General features: G+C 36.0%; 1 protein-coding gene across 1 annotated transcript in view; it reads right to left on the bottom strand.

Annotated features, from left to right (window-relative positions):
- Positions 1–19372, bottom strand: part of PREX2 (phosphatidylinositol-3,4,5-trisphosphate dependent Rac exchange factor 2) — a 172743-nt gene that overhangs the window by 15351 nt on the left and 138020 nt on the right. Inside the window, exons 36-37 of the mRNA XM_035563072.2 lie at positions 10582–10648; positions 8355–8545 (exon numbers count right to left, since the gene is read on the bottom strand). Of these exons, the coding sequence (XP_035418965.1) occupies positions 8355–8545; positions 10582–10648 (258 nt within the window). The remainder of the gene's footprint in view (positions 1–8354; positions 8546–10581; positions 10649–19372) is intronic.

Here is a 19372-nt window from a genome sequence, read left to right as displayed (position 1 = left end):
TCAGTCATGGTAATACTGATTTGAAGATTGAATACAAACTTTTAAGTATCTTCTGTATCAGACCATCCTGAATAAAAGAGGTTAAATCATTTTCTATCACCAATAGTCCCCAACAGAAGAATTCATTTGTGGTTTTGGTGTGGTTTTCTTCCTTTTTTTTTTTTCCTGTTTTCTTTTTTTTTTTTTTTGGTTGGTTGTTTATGGGATGTGATTTTTACAAAAGCAGATCTACTGTATAGACATACACTGAAAAACTGAGTTGTGAAAGAGGAAAACATAAAATTTCCGAGAAATGGATTATTTCATGACAGCTTATTTAATGTCACCTGAAAGGAAAAATACTCTGAGTTCATGTACACTACCTACAGAGCTGCCACCAAGCAAAGTGTATATCTATGTTACCAGAGTGAAAAGAATCTAAATCATTCAATTCATTCCCAGGTTTCAATTAGGATTCCAGCCATCCCACATCCAAAGATGCATCAGAGCATCTCTCAGAAAAATGCCCTAAACAGAAAAGATGAGGTAAAATGAACTAGTTTAGTAGTTACCACATCAGTTACCGCAGAGATGCCAAAATGAATTATGCTCTGGCTATGTGAACAGAAAAAAAAATATATATATGAAAAGGATGCATGTATGCTTAGTCTAATTAAAATTTAAAGCTCCTACTCAACATGTAATTTAATGTCATTGTTATACTTCTAATTAATTTTCTTTCTATACATCATAAGCTAATTATACCCACATTTGACTACCTTTTAAGCCAGTTACACTATTAAGTATGGACTTGTTTCCGCTGTCATTTAAATTAATGCTTATAGAGCAGCTATTATTTTAGGGATGATTCTCTATAATTACTAATGATGGCTGGGTAATGTATACTAATTTTGATGAGGAACCCAAAGAAGGAAATAGACCATGATAAACTAAAAGGGAAGGGAAATGCTCAGGATTATCAGTAATAAGCATAAAATCTGTAGATATGTCTAGCTGAAGACTCTTACAATTTCTAAGCTGGTGTTATTGTGGGACAATGACTCCATGCAGGCAAAATTTGAAGTTTTCATTTTCTATGCCCATACACTGAATCTCTACTGAACATAATTTTTGTTTTTCCTCACAGGGAGAGGAAAGTTCGGCCAGCCACCAGGCATTAAAGATAAAATGTGCGTGAAGTTCTGTACAATAAACTACAATATTGCAATTTACAATTACAATAAAACTTTACTGGAGTTCAGGACTTATGTTCAGTCCCTTTATGAACCTTATAATGAAGCTGAGATGTTCCCAGTGTGGATAGATCACTACTCCAAAATCAGGCTTGGATTGAGTGCATCCAATGAAGGTTTGTCCAAAACTTCTGATATTCTGCCAACATATAGCAAGACATTACCCTGTATGTGAAATATATTTATTCCATTATGATTGCTCAGTAATAATAAACAATGCTTCAAAGAGTGACTGTCTGAGGAAAATACTACTATGCCAAAAAGAAATAAATAGTTCATAATTAAAGGGATGTCTGCCTCTTAGCTATTAAGCATCAGCATGCACAAGGTTCCTTCACGAGAGGCACCGCTGTGATTAAGCAGTTGTGCAAACCTCAATATAAATATATCCCAACTCCTTTGTTGGGCATACATTGACCATACCACAAGAGGATAATCAAAACCAGCTCCAACAGGTATTTTCAAACACAAGCTATCAACAAAAGTCCTGACTTGCTGAAGTAGACCACACGGACTTAATCAAGCCAAGGAATCAGTCCTGGGAGGTAAGTATACATCAGCCATATTTTAGACCTAATCTTGGTTAATGGCTTCTTTTGTAGTTTACAAATAATAGTTTTAATCAGGTTTATTAAATTCAACATTAGTCTTAATCCTGAAGCATGAAACATGCAGTAAGTAATGATGACTTTTTCTGTAGTTTATTTGGGAGATCACTATCTTCCAGTACATTTCCAGGAGTAAAATGAGACTGTTCTACCTTTTTTAAGATAGAGAGCTTTCTGAATAATAATGAAAAAAGCACTTCTTTTCACCATACATCTGTCAGATTTAAAAAGCTACAGAGAACATCTTTTCAGAAATGCTCTTCATCTAAGGTCTTTCTACCTTTAATCAACCGGAAATGTTGCAAGAGGTCAATTATACCATTAATTATGTTTTTGTTTGATGAAAGAACAGCATTTCCAAAAGATTCAAAGTATCCCATGCCTTTCGGTTGTTTATTCTTAGTGATAATTCAAAAAAAAAAAAAAAAAAACATCTAAAGACAAATGAAAACCAATTTGCTGGGAAACTGGAATTTACTTCTTGTCTTGTAAGATTCTGGGTTATTCAGTTAACTCTTCCACCTCAGACTTAAAATAATAATAATAATTTGAATGATTTTGATTAAGTTTTTAATGTTAGATTGTTCTAGACAATTTGTTCAACTTTTGCTGTAACATAGCAGTTTTTGTATGGAAGAATGAGATTGTCCCAAAAGACCTGGATTGCAGGTAAAGCAATAGTGCAGGAACTGAAGAGCAAGAGGATGCTTCTACATAGCAAGGTGATCGAGTTGTGTTTCAGCTCTGTTGTTAAATGTCTATCCTGGTCCATAACATTACAAGGAACCCAAAAAGAAAAAAGAACACATTGAAATCCATATTAGTAACAAGTTAGATCCATCTATCTGTCTCATTGCATTTCTCCGCATTTTCAGATTTTATTTTAAACAGAATTTAAAATATGTAAGTGAACCCATAACTATAGTCCTTCACATACATATTAGAGATGAACAGAGCAAAAACATATAAGGTTGCCTATGAAAGGCACATACGGATCAAAATAAAATGATTATCACTGTAGAAACAATTTATTTGTGCTAAATGTCTTGTTTGTATTATCTTAAGACAAAATTTTGCATATTGATTACATGAGCTGTTTGCAAATATTAACCAGCACAGAATGAAATATTCTACTACCCTAAACAATTTTAGGAAAACAGAAATTTTATTTATGCTTCAGTAGACAAGGTATCGCAAACATACACTAATTGCAGACAGACATAATAAAACTGCAATTAAAAAAAAAATCTTCCCTAAATGGAAAGTTAGCAGGACTAAAAGCAAAAGATGGAGAGAAGCAAGAATTAGTTCCTCAGCTCATGCTGACAGACCCCTAAAAGTAGTCCTACTGATCTCAGAAATCTTTCTTACTGTGGAGCTCAGGAGTTACATCTGCAAAACTTCAAGTAGATTTTTTTTTTTCCTGGAACAGACTCGTTGAGCTCAGAACTAAATTCCTACTTAAAAAAAAAAAAAAAAAAAAAAATCTGAAATAATCTAAAAGGAAGAATTCTTATCATAGAACGTCTACAATATAAAGTCAGGGTTCAGGGTTCCTATTTTTCACCTTGTTTTATCTGATTCAAAAAAAAGGCAGCTGGCCACAATGGACAGCTTATGGTATTACTCTGCTTCACTGTGTGGAAGACGGAGCCAGTTTAGCTGGATTTCAGGATCTGTGTCAGCTGCAGGAGACAGCATAATCAACCCTTGGCAAAACCTGCCTCATCATTCAGCTGAGTGCCTGCCAGCCAGAACCCCACCGCTTGAAGGATGGCAACGCTAAGGAGAGACTTTCTGGAGGGGAAATTAAAATTCAGAAAAGAAAATAAGACAGTGATTTTTCTGGGGGTTCATCAAGATTATAAAAGACTTCTCTCAATCCTTCAGGAAATGCAAAATTTTAAAAAAGCTTGGGATTTGTTTCATTTGGATGCTTTAAATGATTCCTTTGAGCCTGTAAGGCCTATGGTCCCTGAATAGGCTTCTGCAGCTGCTGCACCTAATTTCATTTTGGCATGGAAAGAGGCTAGGGCATGTCTGTGCACTACAGTCTGCTCTTCTCCCTCAAGCAGGAGCTAGCATCATGATTCAATAAAATTTAAAAGTGCCTTTCATCACCTACATTTGTGCAGAGCGATTACAACTTCAAATAGAATGAATACAAGTAAAGAAAGCAGAGCATTGTTTATGGGGTGCAGTTGACTGACAGGCAGAAATATAATTATGGATGACAAAAAAAAAGGCAAAACAGAAATACAAACTATTGATTTCTTAGACTAATTTAGAGTTCTCCTCCTGATGTTGATCAACAAAGCGTGTTCACTTACGACAATCCAAAGGGAGTTTGTAGTACTCACATCACTTTGGACAGCGAAGGTTAAAGGGAATTATTTTTTTCTCATCCTTGTTTATCTGGTGATTGAAATATATTTGAAAAGAACTGCTGTCTGAAATAGATATAGGATTTCAGACTCTCATATAAATTGGTAAACATATTGACATAATAAAAATCAAAGCAAAGCAATCACTAGCAATTCAAAATCTCCAGTATTATCTTGGATACAGGGATGAACATGTGAACTCTGTGAAGCTGTTTTAGCCTAGTGCAGTGTAAAAAGCAATTTAATATGGATCACAGAGAAGTCAGAAACCAAGAAACTGCTGATCCAGAGATCAGCAATCACTGTAAAAGCAGACAAAGCTGCTGCTTCCTAGTGCTTGGCCTCGTCTGCATTAGGACTGCTACCCAGCACCTCCCTTCAAGCTTTCTGGGATTTGCTTCCAGTTAGGAGAGGAAGGGTGACATCAACCCCCATTGTCAATCCATGACACCTAAGTTGAGAAAACACTGAAAAGGCTCTCCAATCAGTTCAGTAACTGACAGATAAATTGAGTGAGGGAGTTCGGGTTTAAAGTATATTAAATGATGTAAACTGACAGATGAATGGTTTGCTCAGTTCCCACTCCCCAGGAACAAAAGATGCTGACCAGCAGAGAACCCTGAACTCTTCCTACAGACTCAGAGGTTCTCTTTTGTTAGCGACCAACTGCAGAAATTAGGCTGCGTTGGATTTTTTTAATTTTCTTTTTCTTTTGGAAGAAACCTTGCTAGGAGTTCATTCTTCACTTTTAAGCTGTCAAGAAGACTGATACATGAAGAACATACTTTCAAAGTTAACCTGCAAGCACTATTCACATCTTTCCAACATCTGCTTGCCTAGTGGTATCAGTAGATAATAACAGTTTTCAACTCATTTAATACCTGTAGCATAGTGCTAAAAACTGTCAGTTGTGAGCTCTTTGTGCCTACAAAACATGGATTTCTGCAACTGGTTGCATTCAAGAACTTCATAGCATTTAGTTTCTAAGAACATAGAAGGCCAGATATATCGCTGAATACAAACAGAAAAATATACCCTCTCTTACTAAAATACAGTAACATCAACTCTAAAAAATTAACTTACAATTTAAAGAACTTTACTTTGTATGATTATCTGCTCTGGTTAAGTAATATCCCATCCAAAAAGCAGAAGAATTAAGCCCTCCAGACTGCAGGCAACAGGCAAAATCTTCTGTGTCTATGGGACTTGATCGCATCCAGCTTTTTATTCTTCCTTTTGTCCTCCTCACAGGATTTCATGATGCTGCAAGAGAGTTTCACTCTACAAAGCAGCAGCAAGGGGAGTAGGTTCAGAAAAACACAGCACAATTTAGCAGCAGAAATTTCAGGAACAAAATTCACCAGCATGCGTGCAAGTTGGAGACAAAACAAGCTTTCTATCTGGGCAAAGGCAATTTCAGAGTGCCAAAAAGCAGAGGATATTTAGAACTGGACTGCAGAGATGTGGTCTAGGGACACCAGGAAGAGAAAACAGCACGTGATGTGGTTATACGATTTCAAATTCTAAGGAAAGACCTTTCCATCCATCCTGTTTGTATATACAACAATAATTTCAGGAAATTGTTGTTTCTTGAAAAGAAAAAACAGCTTCTTCAACTTCTATCACTTCAAATAAAAGCACAAGAATCCCCTCCAATCTCTAAATATATGAGCTTTCTCCAGAACTTTTAGAAATTCAAAGCAAAAACTCTTTGAGTACCTATAAAATCTTATGGAATACATTCCTCTCTCCTGGAGGGCCTATCTTAAAATGTCTGTGATAATGTCAAGAGTTGATGGTTTTTTCCTCTGAACAGATGGTAGCCACAAAGGCATATTATTGCACAAGTGAAGTAATGGTATCTTGTACAAAAGTTCAAACGGGCTCTTCTGTAAAGCAGAACTAGTCATGCTTTACAGAAAAGTGTTTTCCACATCTACTTTACGTAAATGGTGATCTTGAACCCTTTAACATTGACATGGAGACCCACATGTAAAAACATTTAAACTCCATTCCCATTGCTTGTAATAGTGTCTTGAAATCCAATGTGTGTTGTCTTTCTAATATTTTGTGGTTTTTAAATACACTTAACTAGACATCTAAAAGTTTTAACCTTTGAATTAGCCCTAGTTTTGAGCAGAAATCTCATGAATAATTCCTTCTCATCTAAGAATTGCTGATTTTTTAAATCAAGCATGCCACCAGTTATTCAGCCACCAAATAATTCTGACTGATTTGTGATCCATGTACTGCAGGTTAATACTTTATTGGGGCTATTAAAATTGCTCTGACTTTATTCTTTATTCTTAAATAGTCAGATTTTTTTGCCACAACTATATTGGCAGGTTCAGGATCTGATCCATGAAATCAAGAGAAAACTTAGAGGAAGTTTCCTCAGTTTTATGCAAAATGGCAGAATCAAGCCCAAAGTCTTTTCTGATCATGTGAAATTTCTCTTATTCAATAAAGGGAAGTCTTCTGAAGGGTACTTGGGAATAAGGAATCTGTTCTTAAAAGCACAGGGCTTTGAGGAAATGGTAACTTATAGTAACTAACTGACATGAGGTCAGTCTAAGTATTAATGATTTTTTTTTTTATTCTTAAGAGCTAATATTGCTTTCTTTTGTGTGCCTTACAAAAGGCTGATTTCCCACCCCCCTACATCAAATCTTGTTCACTCTCAGAGCAATGTTTATAAGCAAAAATGAGTTTAGGAAGCAAAAGTTCTGACATGTAGATGGACTATCTGTATCAGAAAAACTTCTTGTGAAGCTGTTTTAAACAAAGATAAAGAGCCAGAGAAAAGCTATCTTTACGGTCTTCTGAAATGACAACTTCATGCCAATCTACTCCATACAGTATGCCCGTCTTCTTTGTCTAGTATTCCCATACAGTATTCCCATCTATTCGCTAGTGTTAAATAGTAGTCTTATTTAGCAATTGCCTAAAGCCTAGTACAGTAAACAGCATGTTTCATTCACTTGTATCAATGATAAAGAGTAATACAAATAGTCTGCTGCAATCTCTGCTAAGAGAAATGGCAAGCACTGTTTTTATATAATTTAATTGTGTTGGCTGTATACAGAGCTTTTCCTGGTTTTCATGCCTGATAATCTGCATTGTGGCTATAATGTATTTTTTTTCCCCTAAGCCTCTTTTAAAGAAAATACATTAGATAAAATTAGGGGAAAGTAATGCTCATTTTAATACAATGTATGGGTAACCAAGTCTGCTAAAATAAGGATTCAGATAGGTCATATCATCACAGAATATCCCTAGTTGAAAGGGACTCATGAGGATGATGGAGAGCAACTCCCAAGGAGGATATTTTTAACATATTGCTAGCTGCAATCCACAGTTTGGAAATTTTATAAAGAGAGCTGTTATTTAGCATCAGATTTTTGGTAATAACTTGTTTTTGATGTTGTTGTTTTCCCCCCTCTCCAATTCAGTCTTTGTTTTTTTGGTGAAATGTACATAAAATTGTATTCTGTACAACTGGAATATAAACACTGCTGCCTTTGATAAATATCATTAAATACTAGTGAGCTCAATAATGAAGTTACTGCCTTCTTTATTTATATCTATAGACACGCACATATGTGTGTGTGTCTATTAAAATCTCAGAGTTGATGACAACAAAGCTCAGTTGATTACAGTCCAGTTCATTTTCTGGTATTGTGTTAACCACACCAGCTGTTCTATACTTCTCATTATCGTATGGTACACCTGCAGAAAAGCATACCTCTTTTGTCTCATTTATCTTTTGCTTGAAATAAGCTCTACCCAGAATACAAAGCAAATGCAAATTTCAGCATTTCTTGTCGGTATCAAGAATTTAATACAGTGTGTTATTCACCTAGGAAACATTGCTTTTTCTGCCTTAGCAATTAAGACTCCTGTATTTTACTGACTTGAATAAGGAACAATCCATCACAACTGCACAAAACAGAATCACACTGCTCATTTCTGCCTATCACTGCAAAAATACTTCCTACAATTTCACCATAGATCTTTAAAGTGTATTAAATACTTCGTCACATATATGGAAAGACAGTGTAAGAACTTTCTCCAAACTGCAATGTCTGAATGACTGAGTGAAACAAAAGGAGGAAAATAAATTGCCATACCGGTGAACTCCGCTGTTGCACATAATGACGTGACAAGCTCCAAGCCTGTTGCAGAGTTCAGAAGAAACTGATAACAATCCAACTCCAGAAGCACTGCAAGCAGTGTATGCACAGGCAGCGGTGCGCTTGGATCGGATAAATGACCCTATGAGTCGGTAAAGTTCATCCAAGCAATTGAGAGGCCTCATCAGCTGCAAAAGGGAAAAAGAAATTTAAACATTTGCTACCAAGAACACGTGAAACACTCTTTTGGAGTAGGTCTTCACAAATACAGGTTGGAACAACAGGGCTGGCTAGCAAAGCCAAAGACAGATTCTGTAACATACATACAGATCACGCGGTCTTCTGTTATGACTGAGGACAACTTTTTCAAACTTTTAAATTCTTACTGTCACTGACTGTTTCATTCTTAGTCCTGCCTACAGAGCTGTTTTTCACTTCTTTAAACTGAACAGATCCATCAGTGCCATTTCCATTAATGGTATTTCCAAAGAAGGGAAACCACAAAGAGACAACCTACAACTGTACAGGAGGGATGCCAAGCCTGGTTAATTGACTCACTGAGACAATCAACTTATAATTAAGGCACATTATTCTCTACTTATGCAAATGGCTGGTTCCTAACCCTGACTAACAACATGGAAAAAGAAAAATGAACAGGAATGGCAAAACATACTACAAAAGTCAACATTACTGTATGGAAAATAAATAATCCACCTAGAAAAGGCAGCTTCAAGCCTTCAAGAAGGCTGCTCTCAGAAGAAGAGCCTTCAAGAGAAATCTGGCAATGAAAAGTAACATCTCATGGTGCTTCGTGTAAAGGAGAGGTTCACAACATAGTTTTGCAAAGCCCGTAATTCCAAATTCCCTTTCTCTTTATTCCAGAAGCACTTTGAGATTCCAGCAAAACTCCATTAACCAAAGGTTAAGTCTTTTGAAAAAGAGATTCATTCCCTAGAGACATCTTTAACTAAGTAGGGAAACATCAGCCTCACTTTCCCATTTATGGAGGTAACTTCACTCAAAAAAAGCATACAGGTCAAGTAAATCAATTATAACAACCAGCATATTTAAATCTGGGCACAAATAGGTTTAACTTGGTTTACCTCCTATTGATTTAACTTGCATCTATTTAAATTGATTTTAGTTTGTGCCATTTACAAATGCAGAGCTATGAAGAACATAACAGAAGTCATGCCCACAAACTGAGACCATGCACTCACTCTTAGCTTGTTCCAACTACAAAATAAATACAGTACGTTAAATTAGCATCCCTTGGTTACCTCTGGACTATGAGATGCTTTTAACTCGCCCTTGGCCTTTTTACTAAAATAGATAGGGAACAGGTTTGAGGGTAACAAGCACTCTACATGTAGCTAATTTATCCTGCTGCAGCTGTGACTGTTTAGAAAATTAAATTTCATGACTCACCATGGAAGGAGAGGCACATGCTCTTCCTCCTCCCCTTCCACGTGGTCCAGCACAGAGCCAAGAAACAGGAGCTATCTGTCCATTAATGATTGTGCTAGATGATACGGTCATAAAATTTTAGTCTGTCATAAAGCTCAGCTGATGATTACTATATTTCTCAAGCCACAGTAACTCAATCACTTTTGCTTGTAAGTCAGTGCAGACAAGACCTTAGGAATTTCTATATTTTTCCTTATTGGTCTGCAGTAGGGATATTAACTCTCCAACAAGAGGAGAGAGCATTAAATGAATTTTCATAGCCCCTGATCTCTCAGTCACAGAGGTTTAAAGAAAGATGAAAGTATTTGGAGAAAACTGAAATGAGGAGGTTCAGAAGGAAGCCTTCTGAGCAGGATGCTGAAGGAGTATTTAATTTTTAACAGCAATTCTAATTTTTGGAACAAAAAAATTCTGCCTGCATCTGCCCCCCCCAGCCCTTCACCCAACCCTTTGGATGATCCTGGTGTGATTGCATTGCTCTGACAATGTTGCAAAAAAGAAAAGCTATGGTTCTCCTTCTGAGACACGCTGATGCCCTCCAGCTTTACCTGCGGATACAGAACCACATGGCACCACATACACCTAAAAGAGAGGTGCAACAGAAAGCTTCAAGAGACTTCCTCCTTTCCTTATATTCAAAGCCCCTATAGCCTTGAATTCCATTTTTGAACAGAATAAAGAACACCTCAGGAAAGGATTACAATAACACAGTGTGTAACATACAGAGTTTAATTAGGCACTTAACATTTTTATTTACCTTATCTATGTAAGCTGCTTTAGATGTTGAATTTGCAGGCAGGTTTGACTTGTCCAGGTAGAATGCTCTGAGAAAACAAACAAAATAATGGGAAGACTGTTAATTCTTTAAACTCACAAACAAAATGTATCTAGGTGACTATTCTTAGACATCATCCTAAGATTGGATTTTTTTATTTTTTTTTTAATTCCATGATAAGAGAGGATCAAGAATTAATACAAGGGTAAATAGGCACTAACGCCCTTTCTTTAAATTAATGAGGAACATTTTTCCTTGTCCTGGAGACAAACGTTTCCTCAGCCCTTTGACAGTACAGTGCAAAATTTTAATCCCTAGATAGTACAAAGACTAGTTCTGAAAGTGATTTTCACCAAAACATTCATCTTCATCACTGAAAGGTTTGTGGCAACTGTCTTGATTTTAATAGTGACTTTGGGTAACTTGGCATGTAAACAGTGCCTGAATCTCATGCACTGAAAGTTTTTGTTTGTTTGTTTTTGTCTGTTTGGTTTGGCTTTTTAATATTAGTTGTATATAGCTGCAATAATATCGGAACAGAATCACAGATATGAAACATCGTACTGACATTGAGGAATACATATTCAAGCTCACAATATAAAAAGAAAGAAACAAACAACAACAACAAAAAAGCCCTGTAAGTGGTAAATACACATCATACAAGCAAAATGGTGTTTGCAATATGTGCACTCAGGCATGCATGTGTAAATTTAAAAAACAAAAAATAAAACACACTGTCTTCCTATACAATTTCTGCATATTTCTTTGCAAAGGAATTGGTGCATGAAAGGAGAAGCTAAAGAAAAATGTCATTTACCTACAGAACGCAAACATGACAGAGAACGCATTCTTACTGTATCAGGTGTATATACTACGAAGTAAAGCTTTTCAGCCCACATTTCCCTAGTTTCTTCTATAACCTTTCACTTTTCAATGAATAGTACCATTAAACGTTTCTATAAAATAGACAGAAGCTACCTGCGCTGTTTTAAAAGACAAAGGTGGCTGATGTTTTGTACAGAGGACTTCCATGCTTCCATCCTTCTCTCCTAAAACAGGAAAAGTTCTCTTTATCAACACCAGAGAGAAAGAGCTTTAGCAATGCTAAAGCATGGGAAGCGTGGAGCTCTTCTCCTGTCTCCTTTAACTCAGAAACCCTAGAGGCTTTTTATTTTTCCTGTCTGCCTTACAAGTAAATTAATTGCTCACCACTGATGAATTAACATTAAATGTTCAATAGGCAGAGGGAATATCTTACATATCACAGCGACAAGACCTCAAGACTTGTTCTGTTGTTTGAAAAGCTCCTAAAACTGCTGGGGTCACTGCAAATAGAAACATTGACTGGGACTCCTGACTAGATGAAGCCTCCAGTGAGAATCATGAAACACCTACCCCTGCAGCAGTTCTGGCCAAGGTTAAAAATAAAACACAAGCACACACACAGAGAACCAAAAACAATGAATATGGAACCTTTAAGGGGGGGAAAAAAATATATATATATTTTCTGGTGGAAACCTCAAGGTATGAATCAGGTCTAGTGCCTGTGCACAAGGAGCAGACCTGGCTAAAGGTCACAGCAAAGTCTTGACCCAGGCTGGAACTGAAATCCAGCTGCCCCGTGGAATGTGGTAACTAAATTTTAACTGTAATAAAAAATGAAAATGATTTTATCCATGAGTGAAGTTATTCACACAGTTTCATATCTGCAAAATAGGGGTGCAGACTGCAAATTTGCACAGCCTTTTACTATTCAACAATCTGAAATAACTGCACTGATTAGAAAAAAAATCCATTCACCTCTAATTCTAGTAGATTTTGCTGCCCATAGTTTTGTAGTGTTGAAAAGCATCTTCCCCCAGCTTTAAGGTATGAATTAATCCCCTTTCAAAGCACAGCAAAGAAAACTAATCTAGTTCTGTTATTCCATTAAGCCTGTGTACAGTCCAGAATGTACTCTGTGTCAGAGGAAGCTGGAGACTATTGGAAGGAAAAGAGGTTTGCAGAGAAAATTACTCATAAATCACTACGAGTGGCCACAGCACATAAAAGCTACCTCAGCAGCAACACGCCAACCTTTTCCTTTGTTAACAAAGCTAAAAACCAAAGCATCATCCTGCTATCCACTGGACATTATCAGACTAAAAGCCTCTACTGTTTTTTCCTGCTACGCTACAGGAAAATGTGCTTCATTCAGAGTCTGTTCAGCACTTCCATTCTCTTTGGGCTATTATTTCAGCAAATTCAGCTGCATTAAATGAAACCAAAAACCAAATACAGCACAGTACACACATTAATGGAGTACATGGAAAATAATCAACTCAGGGTACAGAATGAAGCAACACAGACACTAGAATAGGATATACAATTATAGGAATTACTATATTAATTCAGACAGTTATTCATTAACCTAAAGAACAAACAAAAATCAGCTATACACAACATTAATTTTAAATATCAAAATATCCTGTTACCAATGAAACTATTCCCCTCACACAATCAGATAGCACTCCCAGATGTTCCTCAAGTGCTTTATTTTTATTGCTTTTCATAAAAACTGTCTTCAGTATTTTACAGAACATGACAAACTGTGGACAGCATATAAATTTCCAGAGCACTTCACTTAATTACCAAATGCTTGTTAAGGTCCTTAATCATATTTTATGGGAAAAGTTAATGGCAATCTTGGCACGATGCCCAATTTGGACAATATTTTCTAATCCATTTGAAATGATCAAGAATGAAATCATAGTTCTTTGTCTGCAATTGTGACGCTGGTTTTGCTACTAAAAGCCTTACCATTTCTCTAAGTTGTAGTAGAAAAGCCTTTCTTTAAAAGAGAAGAGAAAAAAAAAAAGGTAAAAAAAAAAAAATAAGCATTATAACAACAGGGGATTATTGCTATGTTCCAATTTTAAAGACATTTCCTATGTAAAAATGTCAAATAAAGGGACAAATATCTCAGGGAAAACTTACTATGGATTGAGGTACTAAACATCTTAGGGTTCAAAAAGAAAAACACTATCACAAAATGATTCTTTTTTTTTTTTTTTTTTCTCCTTTTTTCCAGAAATTCTCCTGGAACCTCCATACAAAGGAGACGCTAAAGTATCGTTGTTTTTCCTAGGGAAGCATTTTACAGGACAGCCTACAAAAATGATCTGGACACATAAAAGCTTGAAAATTTGAAAAATTGAAAACAAAAGCCCAAGGAGGCTTGACAACTGAATTTGACACATGCATTTGTGAGAACTTTGCACATTCAAATAATTCAAGAAAAGCCAAGTTTCTAGACTTACTCTCAGACTGTTGCTCTAGGAAGCCCCTAGAGTTATCCTATCTGTCAATCATCCTGTCTTTGAAATATAAGAATAGCAAAGAAGTAATTGGGGGCAGAGCGGAGATAATTGGATTAAACAGCATTAAATAAAGTCAAGTTGGGCTGCTTTGCTGCTTTTACAACAAAGAGTTGTCTTTTATACTGTCTTCATAACTGTGGCATACATATACAGAAATTTATACTGCCTTCAAAAGGAGGATGGAAATATCAGAGAATCACAGAATTGTAGGGGTTGGAAGGGACCTCCAGAGATCATTGGGTCCAACCCCCCAAAATATATTTGAATGCTACTTGATTTTCAGCCCCTTGGTCACAAGTTATTCAAGAAGCATGGTCAACAACATGGCAAAGAACACATCAATACAGAGGAGCAGACTTGGGGAGTGTTGGAATTGGTGTCCATTAGTTTTCTTCTTCAGCTCCATATATATGTCTGTGACATAATTAATATCTCTCTGTATATGCACATAAATACACACACACCTATTTCTTTAATAAAAAAATAAAAAATAATAAAAATATATATATTCTGTCATCTCATTGTTAATTATAGATGCATCCAGGTGTATAGCATGCATATATATGTGTGTTCAAACATTTAGAAGCATATCTATTTTTATATATACATGTGTGTTTGTGTGTATATATACACATGCTTCCAAACTTAACTGTTTCTGTTGTATCAAGTACCCACTGCAGAAAATGATCTGCTGCCAGAGCAAACAAATGGCAATTGTCACATGTTCTTTCTAATAAATGGTAAATCTCAATAAATGATAAATTACCAAGTATATCTACACTTTAAACCCACACAAAGAGGTAGTGATTTTAAGCCATTTACTTGAAACCATGCATCTGAAAATATATTTTACAAATCTTCAGCTTGCAACAGTTGATACCTTGCAATGACGGAGACTGTTTAAACTGACAGTTACTTCAACACAGCATGATTCCTCCACATTTTACTAGTGTTTCTACACTAGTTTGCAGTATTTCTGTTTCTCTATTTATGCTACAAGTCCAGAAGAAATAAAACTGTAATATTCTATCCCTATTTAGGTGCACAAGACGGGAATAGTTTTCATACACAGATAATACATTAAGATAACTCTACCAATTAAAGTCTCAGCATACTGCGTTACTCCACAGAAGTTTGTACATATGAACAATCAGACAGCACAACACACAAGGACTTCCCACATTCCATGTTATACATGCCTAGAAAAATATGTATTTCAGCAAAAAGGGCAATGTAACAAGGCTCTGGTACCAGGATAAAATAAGATCATGGATGTAAAGGGGATTCTAACCCTAATGTCTTAATGATACAATCCTATGTACAGTATTATTAGGGGTTAGAGAAACGTTTAATTATTAGAAAAAATCTTCACAACAGTTTCGCAATTTTAAATTCCGAAACAGCATACATAGCAGTATTCTCACCATTCACAACTACTACTATGCAACCTGAAACACAAAACAGGAAATTTTAACACCGTGTGGCTCTGAAATTACCTTGGGTAATTCATATATTTGATGTGTAAGCCCCTCCTGGGTAACCCAGTATGCCAAGCCTCCTGCCATCTGTCTACTTCCTGGATCACTTGAAACTATCCTGTTTTACTAAGTGAAAGGGAATTTCTTGGGCCACAAACCACTTACAGCTGCCTTTCTGCCTCTCCCATTATTTTCCTAACTGCCAATTCCACGCTGAACACATTAGTACTAACTAATTGCTTCCACACTTGCCTATCACAGAGTGTATTTCCCCTTATTGGCTCATGATATTCCAGACATGGAATATACTGTTAAAATGATAACATGACACATAGTCATAGGATGGTCAGCATTTCTATTACAGCTGTAGGCTTGGATTCATATCAGTCATCAGAAGTGAAAGAAAGGCTTCACCTCTGACCACTGTAGATATACTTTCTCCACATTTGCAGAGGATAAAGAAAACAGAATGAACAAGATGTCCACCTCAGTGAGCAAAGACTCAGTGTATGTATGGGTCATTGAGGTTTTTTAGTGTAATCTGTCAAGATACATAATTTTCAATTTCAGAACATTACGTATAAAAAATACTGATCATACTTTGTCAAAAGTCTGAAGATACAATGAATTTACACTCACATGAAGAGTATATAACTGGAAGAGAAAAAAACACAAATCTAAATTCAAGCCAGCTGGGTATATCTTTTAGATCAGCAAGACAATTTAATTTACTTTGTCCAGCATCTTTCTATTCACTCTGGTCTTGCTTCACTTAGATGCAATGAATCTCAATTTCTGTTCTACCTAAAATGTTTCTCATTATGTTTGTCAGGAGACAAATTTAGCTATTATTTCCTTGTTATGTCCTTCAGAGTGAATGCTTAATTTTCAATCTTTCCTTCATAACGATTTTGCATTTAGAGAGAGTTCAGCCACAAACATCTAGTTCATTTAGAACCATGTCTTAAAATTCTAAGAGGCATCAGATTTCCACTTTTTATAGTCATATAAACTACATGATAAATTAGTGTATATAGCATTGCAGTCTAGTTTTACTGTTGCATTTTTAAACACAATGCAACATACCAAATACCTGGTATTAAAAACCAGAAAATAGTATTTCACCTACTTCATAAATATCCCACTGAACTAAAAAGAGAATATTTTAATGGAATCACTCTCTGAAACCTGTAAATCTGCTCAGGTTACTAATTTCTGAATTTGGTGGCAATAACGAAAATTGTAAATGAGCAAATCAGATAAACATGGGGGAAAGGAGAGTAAGACTAAAATCAAAGGACAATAGTGGGATGACAACAAACAGCATAAGCTTCCTAACTGCATGAGCAATTTGGTTTGGAGAAGTTCTGCACTGGAAACAGGGGTGAAGAAATCTGCCAGTTTTACGATGGGCTTTAATGCATTACTTACAGGGTTTGATATATGATCTTGTCTTTGCGATAATGCAGGCATGGATCTGTAAGTTCGTTCCAGAAACAACCCCTTTCTCTCACTGTAATTAACTATCTCTAAGTGGGTATGTCCTTTATGTCATTTTTACCAAAGTAACTATTAGAGAATTTTACTTCAGCCTGAAGCCATGAGTGCCATCATGTCTGTTTTCTGCCTTGACTAAATTATACAGGATACAGAAAACATCATCTTGCCAAGAAGCCTGCAGCTTGAGAAGCTGCTGAGCGCATATACATGCACATATAAATAAAAAGAAGTTATATTCCACAGACATATTTTTTTCCATGCTCAAAGAAATTCTACGGGCAGAAATAGTTTCCTTGTCTTTAGAAAAGAATTCAAAAATAACAATATTAAAACCTCATGGATTATAACAAGATATCCCTGAATAAAGGATTAAATTAAATTTGCCATCATTCTGCAGAAGGCAACTTATGCCATAAAATAGGTACAGGAGGCTTTAGAAAGAGAAACAGTTTGAAGTTATGTTGTAAATGAAACACTTTAAAATGACAAATATTACGTTCAATGTAATCAGATGTTCAATGTAATGAGGGTAGTTAGCTAAATCATTTGTCATTAGATTCACTGATTATAATTGCTTCCTTAGCATAACAGACTTGCATTTACCTCCTAAAATTATATCAAAGGGAGCAGCAACATAGGATAACAGAAAGAAGAAAAAAAGGTCTTTTCCCTATACTGCTTGCTTTAATTTTTCTTCTGCTATGGCTGTACAGCAGGCCACAAAAGTAGCTGCCAATAATGCTGGACACAGTTGACTTCAAAGAATAGTTCCAAATCACACAGAATGGTAGGCAGGAAGGAAAGAATGCTTTTTTCAGGCCTTTTTTGTCTGTTGATGCACAGGCAAGTTAATTACTACACAGTGGTAATTATCACCCACACCAGTGGTGAGGATGGATAGCAATCCTCAGCTGCCTTTCCTGCAGCACAATCTTATCTTTGGAGTGAAGAACTGGGTCATCATATAGTCAGCGAAGTCACAAGAAAGTGCCATGCTGGGGATAAAAGAAAAGATAAAATAAAAGGAGGCAGAGCTCTCCGAACCTCACCTTCATCTATTCCCTTGATCATTCCTCTCTGAATCTTCCCAATTCAAGCCACCATATTATTGGGAACCAAACCTCTAAAGCGTTTAGATATCTAAATATAAGCATAGGTGCTAAAGACACAATAAAATGCCTATTAATCTAGTAGCCAATGATTGCACTAATTTCTCATCAGCTAAAAATTAGCAGCATAGACAATTCAGAACCCAAATGAGTATAGCGATAAGACACCTAAATTCCACTATGGTTTGCTCTTGGTATCAACAGCATGCTGTGGAGCATACTGCAGCCACCTCACATAGTTGGTACAGCCATGGCCCTGCACCGTCCTGAATGACCTGTGCCCCCAGCATCCCTTCCATCTTTTATATACATCACTCGTGTGCACAGACCTGGCCCAGAAAAAGCTCTTAAGAACAGATATTCCTGGACTTTTCTGATTAAGAAGCTGACCAAGAGTACCTGTGGAAAAGTACATTTTAATAGAAAGCTGAAGGAGGGACCCACATTTTTCTCAAAAAGATCATTTACAATGAAAGAAAAGATTAATCTGATCTGCCTGATAAAAAATGTCAAATATTTATGAAGAAGGAAAGACTGGAAGAGCAAGCTTCATTACTACTGGAAGGCCCATCCTAGGCCATCAAGCTCAAACCTCTGACACCTCAAACAAACATTTTCTCAGTTCTCATTCCTATACTCACCAATGTCCATTCTAAAACCATCTTACTTACTCTAGGAAGCTAATCCAAAACCTGTTTCTTCCAAGGGTAAAAACAGTTCTCATATCCAACTAAAGGTTATATCTTAAAGCCACTGCTCAGTCCAAAGATTGGCTGAGTTATGGTCATTCAGCTGACCTCTATGTCAGGTTTGTCCCAGCTTCTAACAGGTCTGCATTGTAACCAAACTTTTGGTCCCAGTAATGACTATATGATTTATTTCTATGCAATGTAGTAATAAATACCATAATGAATCATACCACGCAGGAAAGAGACCTTTACCAAATATAAAAATCATATTCATAGTGTATATAATGGACATTGTTTATATAGTGTATAATGGGCATAATGTATTTTAATTAATAATTCTTAAAAGAGTAATATTTCAAAAATGATAAATTAAGTTTTCCCTCATGCTTTTACAATCATGTATGATTCAAGATGTGCAGAAGAAGATTTAACTCAACCAAGCATTCCAAGTAATTATATTGCATTCATGAATTATCATTATTCCTATCAGCATGTGTTGTAGTTAAGAATTCAAATACCATTGTTCATTGTTCCCTGCTGAAGAGAAACGGTCTCTCATATCTGTAAAAGCAAAACGACTTATTCAAGATGGAAGAAAAGCTATTTGAATGACAGGGAGTAGCAAAGGAGAAAGATGG

Source organism: Cygnus atratus, chromosome 2 (genome assembly GCF_013377495.2).
Source record: "Cygnus atratus isolate AKBS03 ecotype Queensland, Australia chromosome 2, CAtr_DNAZoo_HiC_assembly, whole genome shotgun sequence".
Taxonomy (NCBI): domain Eukaryota; kingdom Metazoa; phylum Chordata; class Aves; order Anseriformes; family Anatidae; genus Cygnus; species Cygnus atratus.
This window is presented reverse-complemented; position numbering and strand designations above follow the sequence as displayed.